Raw genomic sequence first — 13,202 nt, 5'->3', positions numbered from 1 at the left:
TCCTGGGTCTTAGGTCGGATTAGAGCCTCGGGATCCCGGAATGTCGTCATGAATAATGATGTTCTGGGAACAGGTTACATTGGTTCAATTTTGCTTCTCGCTGTGGTTCGCGAATCATTATATCGCGAAACGATACGTGATATACAATGCAACCAGCTTTAACCACATTCACCAATCCCGCAGACAATGCGATCGATACACGAGGACCAAGCTTATAGTATATTTCGCAGCAATCTTCTTTTGTTGCCTTTCTAAAGAAAAAGCTGCAAATATGCAATGGCGCCGAACATCGCGCGCGGCCCGACCTTATTAATCTCCGGCGCACAGTGGGGCACAGTGGCGCCAACACTATTGCGACGTTATTAATAGTGTGAAGGTCATACTATTATATATCGTTGAATTCGTCTTAACACCAGCTACAACACTATCAAATCAAAAATACAACTTAATGTTTAAAAAATCGAAGCGACCTTGTTTTTTTGTTTTAAACAAAATTTTTTCGAAGTTTTATATATTGAAGTTTATATTGAGGTTAATACTGTTAAACTTTTGTTTCAAACACTTTTTCGTAAAAAAAAAATTATATTATAAATATTAATTAATATTCTAGCAATAATGACTTTCATTTTCCTTCATTTACTTGAACTGCTAAATGTCACAATGTGTTGCTCAAAATGACATTTTGAGAAACATTTCCTAATTTTGAACGCCTGTTTCTCGGTACCTATTGGATCAAAAAATACGTTTGACTAGTGAAATTTGAAGGAAATTTAATGCTCTTTGCAAAAATGCAAAAAACAAACGTTCGTAGGACCCATAGTTTTTGAGTTATAGGCGAAATACCAAAAACAGGTAACAAAAATCGTGGTTTTTTCCCCCTCCCCAAGTTAGCACAGGGTCCTCGAGGTCGAAAACTCAGATTCGACACCCCGGAGTACCTCTAAATGACGTGTCAAAATTTCATTAAGTTCGGAATATTTTCCAGGTAAAAAAGTACCTGGCGACTGGACTACCCAGGTATGTTTTTATCTCGATTTGATACACTTTTGTGAGAAAGATCATTTCTTTAACACAAGTTTTTCCATGCTTCTCTCGGTCACGAGAATATGTTACTTTCAAGTATCTATAGGTTACTAAATAGTACCGTTTATGGAAAAATATTACTGTAGATTACTTGCATATATATTCAGGTACATGGGTAAAAAGTTTTAGTCATTTTGAACAAAGTAAAAATTTCGACTTTTGACGCGCTAAACAGGCCAAATACCCCACTGTGCGGCGCGAGACGTTGCCTATCTCGATCGTCTTCTCGCATCAGCATTCCGTGGCGACATTAATATCAAGAAAATAAGTTCGCCGATGCGATGGGAGTAAGATGGATCGCCAGGCGGAAGAAGCGTGCAACAACCGCCTCGGAAAGCCAGGGGACCAGCGGCGTAGGGAAAGCGAGACGGGCAAAATAGTCGTCGCGTACGCGAGGAGCAGTCACGGTCTAAATATAAGCGACTGACGAACGATCTTGCTGAATTCGACGCCTTATCCTTCGATTTATTTTCGCGCGCGCGCGCGTGTCCGACGACGAGTCGACCGTTCAACGCGTGGCCACGGGGGCTGTATCGCCGAGCGTCGTTTGACCTGTTCCGCGCGCATGGTTTCCCGGAGACGCGTCTCTTTTTCTTCCCCGGATTAGGCGTTCGAGTCTTTCGTCGACGCATTTAGATTCGCGCGGCTGTGGGATCGAGTCTAATCGCTGGGCTTGTTGCTCGAAATAGTCCGGTGTTCCGGCGCGGAAAGAAGCTCGGGTGTTCACAAGCTGGTTGAAAAGCCGTTGCTCTCGTCAGCGGTGTCGATGACAAGAAAGACGAACGACCGCTTTGCAGCCGCAATACGAGAGAGGCGTCGGGAGCAAACAACGTTAGCGGAGGTTGGCGACAGGGGGAGGGCGCCTTTGGGATAGCCGCGAGTAAATTAACAGCGTTCAATTAGTTAACGAGGGGAACGCGTCGCGGATATTCGCGTCGCCAGCTTTCTCCACGAAGGTCGCCGACGCGACGGTCCCCGAAACGACGATAGACGGAGAGAGATATTCTCTATTTGCTAAGCTAATGACTAGTCTCCAGGGTGTTCGGTAATCAAGCGAACAAAGAACCTCCGGTCACGTCGAGTGTCCGTCGAAGGGCCGCTAGTTTCGAGTCGCCCGTAACTACGACGTCTCCGTCTCCGGTTATGCAAACGCGACCGTGTCCCTCGACTACGCTCTCGTTATTCGCGAATCGACCGACCATATTCATACACACGCTGCCGCCGGGTCGAACCGTTGCCGTTGTCGTTGCCGTTGCCCGAATTGGTGAATGAGTTCCCAATACCGGGACTATTACGCGACGCTAAAACGGCCGCGAAACTCCCGGCGCATCCGCGTGTCCCGCAACTACCACCAGTGCGGGGCATACATAATTAATTTCACTCCCGGAGACATCCGGCTGTAAAGCGTGACGTAGAACAGGGACGTCGAATACCGCCGAGCAATTTTTATATCCCGCTGAAACGCGGTCGATACAACGGACTCTCTCGCCGCTCCGGCGAGATGAACCGCTCCGGGGATGCGCGGAACACTTCAGAAAATGGAGACATCGAGTGGAGCGGTCGTTGCGGAATTTTTTAATGTGGCACACCGCAAATGTGACAATATGGGTAGAAAGTAGAGATCGTGGTACTGAACATGTATTAATAACACACGTGTATTTACATACACGTACTTTAGTGCGTGTGCTATTTCACGTGTATTTAAATACATGTGCTTTAATGCATCCTCATTTTAATTTCTACAATTTCTAGAGCATTGATATTAATTTATGTATCGAGACCATAGTTTCACAAATTCCGCTGTTGTTGGTGCAACAATAAATGTAAACATCATTTATAATAATGGAATTAAATGGTATTGCTGAATCTTTAAGCAAATATTTCAGATTAAGACCCCGTTCAGACACGGGGGAAACCGAGGACGAGAACAGAAGTGGATGAGATCCGAAGATGCAAGTACTGGAGTAATGCGGATAGCGGGTCGCAGTACATAGTTACTATATCTTTGGAGGAGCAGGAGGTGGAAATGGTCTCGCAAGAGTCCTGGGCAGTGAGGTTTTTTTAGTGGTCCTAGTCCTTTTTCCGAAAACATTTTTTTTCCCACTGCCCTTAAACACAAATTAGAAAAAAATAGAAGACACGGAGGAACGCGATCGCGCGGACACGTGTGCACGAATACGAAGACGCTGATGTAAATAAGATCCGCGCGGTTTATCTACGCGATCGAAAACGCGCGGTTTCCGCCGTGTCTGAACGGGCTCTAAACTACAATTTGAACCCTGCAACTGCAAACGAAAGACGTGGAAAGCTAAACATCTGAGAATTATAGAACTGGCAAGAAAATGTTTAAACATAGCAGTTGCTCCGGAATGGTGTTTTGCAACAGCTACGAATATTGTTATCCCAAAAGAAGTCGTTTATTGTCAGAACACTGAAACGTATCAGATTCTTCTCTAATAAACTAGAGGATTAGTTGATTACATTTTTTTTTAATGGGAGTGGTGTTTAATTTAATTTTTGTATTTATATAGCATCTTATATACCCATATTTTGCTTTCGGAAATTAGTATCTGTATTGTAAACATTAATTCCTTATAGCTTAAATACTTATAGAAGAAGGTCCGTCATTGTTGCTATTGGACTGCAGACCTTTTTCATATGAAATTGTTGTGCACCGAATGTAAAAAGTGGAAACTGTACAGAAATTAATCTCTTAATCATTTTAATGGGTTGCAAATAATAAAACCGAATTCTTAAAGTGTTCTGACATTTTTACTGCTTTTTTTTACTCATTTCTGTTATAAACACATAAGAATCGTTAGTTTATTTATTACAGAGCTCCACAGTTCAGTTATTACTTTCAGGTCTAGCACACATATTGCCCCAAAACGATATTTGCCGCGTTATTACTGTTGCGGAAATTTACAAGTAAAATAAACAACATGGGTATATTAATCATAAATTATCGATCAGTAGACTGCGGGTTTTATGCATTTATGACAAAAATAGAAACATACAATTTAAAGCAGTAGACATATTCGAAAGATTTAAGGACATCGGTGTATAAGTTTCAGCTTAATAAAATAATCAAAAGAAGAGAGAATTTTTTATTTGGTTCCTTTAACTTGTAATCGATGCAGACAATTTTTATTTTATTAGTGTGATTCGCAAATGCCCGATTCTATCGACGCAACGAGATGCAGAAAAAAAACCATTAAATCGACAATCGGACGCGCAAAGATTAAGAAACCTCGAAGTAAAATCCTTCCAAGAAAAATAATTTGCAAAACAAATGGTAAATTTCGTCAGCACAGGAAACCACAAATGCAGAAAGAGTTATAAACACCCGTGCAGAAAACACTAAAATCATTTGCGGCGAGGTTCGACCGCATTCTCATTAAAGCCAAAACAGCAGTAGAATAATCCAGCATTATTTTAATGAAGTGCGCAACGTTATCGATCACCTGTCACGATCGCCCTAATGAACGCAGGTAATTACTACGGTGAACTGCGAGGAGGATCACAGGAACGGGTTGAGCTTGTCTCTCTCGTGGCGTTTCTGCCGATCAAACTACAACGCGCAACATTCGATTCGCGGGCGTATGAACAATCGATGAATCGGTTTGCGGATTTCGCGCCGCGCGACGCGTACCCTCTGACAACAGCTCATAAACCGTGGCACGCAATCACCGCGCTACATTTTACAGAGCTATTCTGTTTTTTCCAATTTAGATAAAGACCGTCCGCGAAAATGAACCGACCGGAACCAGCGGCTCCCCGGACAGCAGTTTACGATATCGAGTATCTTCGTTCCGTTCGCGAATCCCCAGCTGATGTCCGTGCGAGAAAAAAAAACGCTCGACCGCCTGACAACGGCGACGATTCCGCGAATCAGCTCGTTAACGCGGATACATGAGCGAACCGCGCATAATCTACGGTGCAATTGAGAATTTAATTTTTCCGTCGTTAATGGCCGCGACTTTACGGCAAAGATAACACATGCGCGCGGCGCGGTTTGTTTCGCAAAAGCGGTTTTTCTCTGGTGTATAAAGACCGGCTCGCGACACACGATCGGCAAACGTTCCCCGAGGCGTAGCTTTCGAAGATGAGCCGGCTGTTTCTCGTTCTGCTGTTCGTGTGCGCCGTTTCGGCCACCAGGTGCATCATTAAGGACGACAAGGTACGGAGATACGAGCTAGCCATACCGAACAAACGCGTTGTTCAGTCGTTTCTTGTAAATCGCGATCACGTTCTAATCGTCCTTGGTCCTCCATCCGCAGGACGACCCAGAGATCCACGTAATCCGCTTAGGGGATCGCAGTGGAGATTCAGTGAGTACCAGAACCGACTCGATTCTTTGCTAAGAGATATCGCCGCGCTCTCTCGAAGCCTTAATCGCGCTTGAAACCGACCCCCGGATGTAACTTAGGGACGCCAAACTTGTACCGCTCTGTAGATCTGTTGGCGACTCGGAGATCATTAGCTCCCCTGCTACAGCAAAAGTTAGGCTCCCGATGACCATTTTCGTTTGCCTCCGACGTGCTAGGACTTCAGATATTCTTTATGCTATTCAAGGATCAGTAACCTCTATGGGGGAAGTCTTTTTGTCAGCAGGTTAACACACGTGCTTTTTACTAAGTTGTTTAACTATTCGATTTTTCACCTTTTTGAAGCCTTTTGTTGCCTTCTTAAAAAAAAAAATAAGGCAACAAGAGGCGACAAAATGTTGCCCGATGTTGCCTCAGTGTAAACAGAGCTTAAGAGTATTAGTTACAAGTAGGGATCGGATCAAGTTCAATATACACTCACGAATCCGAGTAAATTTCAATAACCAAGTTTCATTTCATGGGTTTCGATTACTACTTAAAAGCAATAATGTGTGTGTGTGTGTTTCAATGATTATATTTGAAAATTATTCATTTTATACAAACTGATATCGAACCTCGGAATGAGTACTCACAAGTTTCGAAAAGATATTTACAAGTGCTTCGATGTTGATAGGAATCGAATCTTTTACAAGTAGTACCCGAATCTTGGAAATCAGGAGTGCAAAGTGGGTTTTAAGCATTTTATTTATTAAATCCGTAACTATTTAAGAATAGTGTTTCATTTACAATACTTGGGGGTAGCCTACTTCTTTTTTTATCCATGATATTTCCTGCTTTTGCATTAAAGGACAGCATAATTGATTTTATAAGTAAAAAAATAATTATTAGAAAAATCAGACAATTTCTGGTACGATATTCATAAAAGTTTCGAATCAATTTGGCCAAGATTCAAGTATACTTGCAAGTATTACTTCCATTTACCAACGTACTTGTAAAAGGTTCGAAACTATCTGGCATAGGTTGAAGTTAGGGTTGCCAGATCTTCTATATTTGATATGAGTCTTCTATATTTGAACTTGACCTCCTATGTCATATTTGAATTTTCAAAAATCTTTGTTTGAATAAAAAAGTTAAAAATGTGCTGTGTACCTCTTTTACTTGAACTCCTATATTTTGAGCATATCTCATACATATATACATAATTGCAGTTTTCACTACTTTTTCTATATTTGGATAAAACATTTCTGGCAACCCTAGTTGAAGTATACTTAGGAGTACTATTTCTGTTTTTCGAAGTATTTATAGAGAGTTCGAATTCAATCAATTCGAACCTGTTTCCGAGGTACTTGATCACATCTCTAGCTAGACAACCCATTTTGCTTCTTCAGATTTTACGTCGTTGAATAGAAGGTTCGATCTGTTTGAATATAAACGAATCAGGAATACACCGAAAATAATATTTGTATGTATTATTCTACAATCCACCGTAAAATAATTTAAAGATTAATAACATCATACCAATAATAGTAACTATTTAAGAATAGGATCATTATTTTCGTTGAAAAGCAACCTTCCACATATTTTGTATAATTTTTTATGTACACTGATGTAGCAGCCAATCTGTTAAAAATCCAGACTTTCTCAATATCTAAATTGGGTGCTGCTTCGAGCAACAAACGGCGCGTATGCTACATCCTTAACTCAGGAAAGGGATACATTCATCCCCCGATCGGACGCAACGTCCCCTATTTCTTGCTTTACCTCGGGAACAGCAATAGATCTACCCTCGCTCTGGAATTAAATTGTCTAATGGTGGATAATTTTCTTGAAACTCCAGGACGAGTCCGAGGTCGTAACCTTGAACATTCCAGACAGCAGACGCAAACGGGAAGCGGATAAATCCTGCAAGAAGGACGGCGATTGCCCTACGGGCAAGGTTTGCGTTCCGTTTCTAGGATGCGGTGAGTATCGTAAAATCTGAGCCCTTCCGGTAACCTCCGGCATTCTTATATCCGCTTCTTGTTCGCAGTTAAGGGCCACCGGAAGCATCTCCTTTTGCGGAAACCACCACCTCCGTCAACCGTTCGCTCTACAATGTTCTCGACCTAGCGAAGAAAAAATCCGCACACGTAGTAAAAACATGTATGCACCGTTCGCACCAATAAACTATAAGCTATGCCGACATGGAATTTCAAAGATCCACTGCTTTTCACATTTTTAATGAAAAACACTGTTCGAAGTGTTTAAATGCACACACATGTTTTTATTGTACAAAACTATGAATATACGAATCAAAGTTTTCATAAAATCGAACAGAACTGTGTTATTTCTTGTACGAAGTCCTGATTATCCTTAAATCCTCTCTGTGAGAAATAACATCCGGTTCAACTTGGTAAGCTTACGTACAAAAGAAAAACGTCATACATAAATAGACTGCGCGGATCTTTATGCAAAATAAAAACTTTATACCCAAATTACAACAAGCCGCGGTGAAATGAATATTTAATTTCTTGTTGAATATGTCTAATAGGTTAAAACTAATATAGCAGAGTATATTTAAATTCTTCAAATTTTTTTACTGTCAGAAATTAGATCTACTCATTTTTCATCATAAATGCATAAAATCCGCAGTCTAGTCATAAATATAAAAATATAAATTTTACAGGAGAGCGCTTCAAAGTCTTTTGATAGTTTAACTAGCTATATATGGTAAAAACAAGTATATATTTACATAAAAATGTATTTATTAATACTCTGAATAACTGAATAATTTTGAGCTGTGACGTTTTTCTTGTGCATGAGCGATATACAAACTTTGTTTAATTTTAACAGGGAAATTTTACGGAAAAAAGCGGCACCTCCGAGTCGTTTGAAAGAATGCGAAATTTTGTGATCTCTCAGACTCTACGGGACACGATAGAAATGCGGTATGATCGATAGTAAAAATTGTACGTAAAAATACGCGAGACCCCGCAGTAGTTTCTCAAATAATTCTTCTCGAAGCATCTCGGAACGGATTCGTTTCTCCGGCTAATGAGCGAAAAGCGATTTTTATTGGCTGGGAGCGAAGCCATGGGGAAAAGGAGGCAGAAGGTTTTGAAGAAGCGAGATGCACAGGGGGGAAACAGATGACGCAGTACGATCGAGAGTCAGCAACGCGAGGAGAACAGAGAAGAACGAGCGCAAGAAAAGGGAGTGTAGTCATCGTAAATTTATCGAGAACAACTGGCTGCTTGGCAGAAGTCCCCAGCCCCGTCTTAACCGCAATCCCATGAAACCGGCCAGGACGGAGGAATCGGGCTCATAGATTTACAGTTAAAATCAATTAGCTCCTAATTGGCTTCGAAAGGTTTATCGCGGGGTATCGTTTTATTGGGCGACGGCTGGCCGCGGAAGCTGTTGGTCTCAAGTAAGATGGATCGCCTCCAGCTTCGGCAGTTGAACTGAATATTAATAATTATAATAGTAACGCATAGCTCTTACACATATCTCCGAGCACGGTGTTAATGAGGTGTGAAGTGTAAATTGCGTTAGCGGAAGAATGCCGTATAATAAGGGACGTCGTTAATCCGATAAACGTGAAATAAGGCGAAAACGTGCTGAAGCTAATTAGATGATCGGTAGACACGAAAACCAGAAAGAAACGGATAAACGCTATTGATATCTTGCTTCATGGCTAGACAGCTTCAGTTTATACGAAAGTGAGAAGGTGAAGTACAAAGAAGTAAAAGCATACTTAGAATGCAAAAATATTCCTCTCTGTTGCAACTAGAAACGTAGTGGTTCGCATACAAATCCGCAGTGTACAAGTTGCATAATCTGGTGTTCGCCTTTCAATGATATAAATAAAATAGACGCAAGATCCAATTTACATGTCATACGAAAATACAACCACAAGATGAAGAAAAATCACTTTTCTAAACTTCGGCAGGAATTTCTGAAGCTGTTGCTATTATTGTTCTATTTCACTAAAATTTGTGTACGCTTGCCACACAAGAAACACCCATTGTTTTACTCACTGCTTTATTGAAAATTAAATTCTTTGTGTTTGTTCGAAGTTATGAGACACTGTTAATAATTTGTATAATAAAGAGTACGAGACTTTTGGTTGACTGCAATGTCTGAACTTCCTTAGAAATTGTATGATATAAAAGAATTCGAGAAAATCAATCATTGCGACAAGCTTTGCAGGTTTGATTGCAACAACTTGATTCTGTGGAACTATTCAGAGATGGTTGTTTGACAATCGATATGTTCACGAATGGATTGAAGGGAGAGAGCTGGAGAAGGATCCTCTCATCAATGAATTGCGTACGAGAACCGTAAAAGAAAGTCATTAGCTTTCGCGAAAAACATTTGTCATCCGGCTGTCGTTGGACGTCGATAGGCGTCGAATATAAAGCAGTGTCGTTTCGAATATTGTCGGTGCTGTAATGTAATCTGTCTTGCGAAAGCTCCCTGGTCTAACTGGAGGATCGCAAAATAACGGCAGGACGCGGGGATGGTCCCCTTATCGGTCGGAGAAAACTCTGCACGTAAACGAGACTGCAAGCCGGGACTTGTAAACCCCTGGAGAAGCAAGTCGGGGTCGCGGCGGAAGATTTACGATTCCAGCAGGAAAAACGTAACAATCGTAATATCCTTTCCCTGCGAGGAGTCAGACGGTGATTTTTCATATGCGCCGCGTCACCGTCCCTCTGTTTAATTCTCTTTTAATACGGCAGAAATGAAGCGCGCCCGGTAACGAGAAAGACGAAAGACGTCAGAACGGGATTGTTATTTTGTGCACCTCGTAACTAGGGATGAGATCAAGTTCAACGCGCAGGTTAGATGTACCATTTGTGGTTGAAAACGTATGATCTATCATTTAAGTACGTTTCTTAGAAATGGATAGAATCTTCCGCACAAATATTTACAGCTGCAAGGTGAAACGAAATTACATAGTGGGTGTAAAGCGTATTCGTACGCCCTTTAAAATAGAATAACTTTTTTTATAATTGTACCAATCGACCTCATTTTCTGTAATCAAAAAAGATTTTCCAAAAATTATCATTTACAAGGTTACATGGAAAAATAAAAAAGGCATTTTTTTAAACTTTTATTTTGGCCATTAAAGAAAATTTGGAATATATGTTTTGTAGATCTATAGTAGTTACACACATGCTGAAAATTTCATCGAAATCGATTAACATACACACGAGCTAAAAGCGGTTACAGAAATGGTAAAACTCGTAGTTTTACACGTGTTGCGGATCGCGCGAGCTACGCGACGGCACACAGTGGGCTAAACCGACGAAATCTGTGTCAAAATCAAAGAACTTTCTATAGAAATGAGATAGAGCGATGAAATTTTTTTTAAATAAAAGCTGAAACTTTGCAGAATATGGAAAAAATAGGGAGATTATGGTACGAACGTTTTTTAATCTTGAGAAAATTCGTTAAACATGTAGAATTTCAAGAAATCGATTTTGCAATATCCTGAGGTCGTAGACAAATTTTGAAAGCAGATTTGAAATCGGCGTGAAAAAATCTACGAGAAATGATGTGTCGCATGTTGAAAAAAAATTTTTTCCGCGCGTGGTATTGGGAAAACCACAATTTTCTCGAAGTTGTGCAAGTTTAACGAATTCTTTCAAGGTTAAAGAACGTTCGCACCACAATCTCCATAATTATCCCATATTCTGCAAAGTTTCAGCTTTTATTAAAAAAAAATTTCATCGCTCTATCTCATTTCTATCGAAAGTTCTTTAATTTTGACACAGATTTCGTCAGTTTAGCCCACTGTGCGGCACGCGACTTACTTCGTATAGAACAGGGGAGATAGAGGTGACAGGGTTGCCAAAACCATAACAATGATTCGCTATAGAGTATAGAGGCTCTTCTTCACCTCTCCTCCCACCGTTCTGACTCTTCGGGTAATCAGCTGTGCCCGAAGAGTCAGTTGCTTTTCGAACTCCTGCTTCGCTTGAGCAGTTAGCACTTTTCGCTAATTTAAAACTACCGCTTTGCTTGAGCGATTAAAATGCTAAGGCCATTGCACTTCTCTGGTCTTCTAGTTTCCAGCCTACACTGGATTCTAGCTTCTCTTGTTTAAACTCTTTACGTTCTAGTTTAAGTTAGTTCTAAGCGGTGACGGGTTCCTTTGACTTCATTTTAAATAGACTGGACAATGACTGTGCGTTAAAAAACTAAGCTAACCGTTCTAGTGCCGTTATCTTTCACCTCCTTCCACTTCTACTATTCCTTTACAACACGACTTTTGATTAAAATCTACACAATGTGGAATTCAGGATGTGTATTAGAGAGATTTAAATAAATAACTAAACTATGCCTGCCTGTACTTCCAATTATTTTCAAAAGAAAACAAAATGTGGTGCATCTGTTCCGAAATGACTCTACAGAGAAACGCAGTATATTTTGTCCGTGTTAAGTTAAGTGATCAAATTCGCAGCGACAAATAAACGATTTACTTATTTCGACCGAGGTTCGCGTTGCCTCCCGCCGGAATTCATCAAACGGCGGTCCTCCCCTTGACAAGCGGCATAATGATGTCCGAAAACATCATTTAGCACTCTCAGCCGTAGGGACGAATTCCGCGCGCAAGCTCGCGACCGTATCGGGGCGGAGGCCGTTTGCGAGCGGGAATCACGGCCGGAAAAAAAATGGAAAAAGGGATACAGAGTTTTATTAATTAGTCGCAGGAGAGGAGAGCGTGGCCGCGTCGAGAAGCGTGAGAATGTTTCGTTCCGCGCGACGTTGGTCGGCCGGAGGGGTTGATAGCTGGAGCGTGAAAATTCCAACGTTAAAAGCTCGTCGCTCCGGCTAATATCCGTCTCGGTTCCCGGCTGGCCTGACATTTTTCTTCGGTCAATTTAAACCCTGTCTACGAGCCGAGGCCTGCGAGGGCTTCACGCGCGAATTACGGCGAGACACACATTCGGAATTTTTTGCCGTATTTTTCGGCAATGTCGTCCGACGGATTTCGAGCGGCGGCATCGAGAAACACGCTGTCGCATCTGGTTCCTCTAATCTCGGGCGTGAGGCGCGAGTTCAACATAGGAAACATGTGGAACGCAGTTGTCTTAACACCAGATTGTTCTAACGTCGAACTTAATCTCTGTCAGCAACTACCTTGTGTGGCTCCTTCTTCGAATGAATCTGACGAGCTTGCAGCTTCCATAGGTGGCGTGTGTTTAGTTGTTGTTACCGCGTGTTGATTTTTCTTGTTTGTGGATTACTTGAAGCTGTCGCAGACTACTATTAATCAAGAATGCTTAGTGCTTTGTTTAGAACCTTGGTGTGCACGTTTAGTCGTGTGGCTCGTCATGATGAACGCAGTATCTACGTGTATCATAATATTTTTAAGTCTGTACCCTATGGGCGAGTTTCAGAGTTGCGATTCGACAGTTAAAGTATTGATATAATAAAATATATCTTTGTATTAGTTCTTTCTTATGTAAATCTGATTTAGAAGGTCTGAAAATAATTTATAATTGTAAGAATTTTTTTAGAAACAATGTAACACCTATTTAATGTAAGCCAAATGTAATAATATTGTAACCACTTGGTTTAAAGCAATAACAAATAAATAAATAATAAAACATATTTTTTTTTATTTGGGCTTTATATCAGGTTTCTTTGGCTTTTTGTGGCAAAATCGTGTGGTTCTGCGATACCAGGGCGGTGTGTAGAGTTTGTTTATACAATATTTCTACATATATTGTCACTCGTTTTCTCTGTAGAAATATACTCGAATTTTTCTAGAATTAGATAGTTCATGGTACGTATATA

At 40.9% G+C, this 13,202-nt stretch overlaps 2 protein-coding genes across 11 annotated transcripts in view; one reads left to right on the top strand and one right to left on the bottom strand.

The window, feature by feature from the left end:
* The window catches only part of LOC143218411 (uncharacterized), a 641,385-nt gene that overhangs the window by 313,656 nt on the left and 314,527 nt on the right, over positions 1-13,202 (bottom strand). The window lies entirely within an intron of this gene.
* On the top strand, positions 5,144-7,729 carry LOC143216483 (uncharacterized). 2 transcript variants are annotated; one of them, XM_076439577.1, is made up of 4 exons: positions 5,144-5,263; positions 5,364-5,414; positions 7,249-7,372; positions 7,441-7,729. In XM_076439577.1, exons 1-4 carry the CDS (start codon positions 5,189-5,191, stop codon positions 7,518-7,520), a joined length of 330 nt encoding a protein of 109 aa, XP_076295692.1. In that variant the 5' UTR covers positions 5,144-5,188; the 3' UTR covers positions 7,521-7,729. The 2 variants fall into 2 exon arrangements, with proteins under 2 accessions (XP_076295692.1, XP_076295702.1); XM_076439587.1 differs by lacking the exon at positions 5,364-5,414 and having other exon boundaries at positions 5,163-5,263.

This window comes from Lasioglossum baleicum, chromosome 2 (assembly GCF_051020765.1).
Source record: "Lasioglossum baleicum chromosome 2, iyLasBale1, whole genome shotgun sequence".
Taxonomy (NCBI): domain Eukaryota; kingdom Metazoa; phylum Arthropoda; class Insecta; order Hymenoptera; family Halictidae; genus Lasioglossum; species Lasioglossum baleicum.
The sequence above is the reverse complement of the archived record's forward strand: the minus strand, read 5'-3'. Positions and strand labels throughout refer to the sequence as shown.

Bases quoted from the DNA above. Each gene is read 5' to 3' on its own strand.
- LOC143216483 (XM_076439577.1), top strand. From the start codon at position 5,189: ATGAGCCGGCTGTTTCTCGTTCTGCTGTTCGTGTGCGCCGTTTCGGCC. The intron at 5,264-5,363 runs GTACGGAGATAC...CTCCATCCGCAG, and splicing joins GCATCATTAAGGACGACAAG to GACGACCCAGAGATCCACGT. The intron at 7,373-7,440 runs GTGAGTATCGTA...TCTTGTTCGCAG, and splicing joins CGTTCCGTTTCTAGGATGCG to TTAAGGGCCACCGGAAGCAT.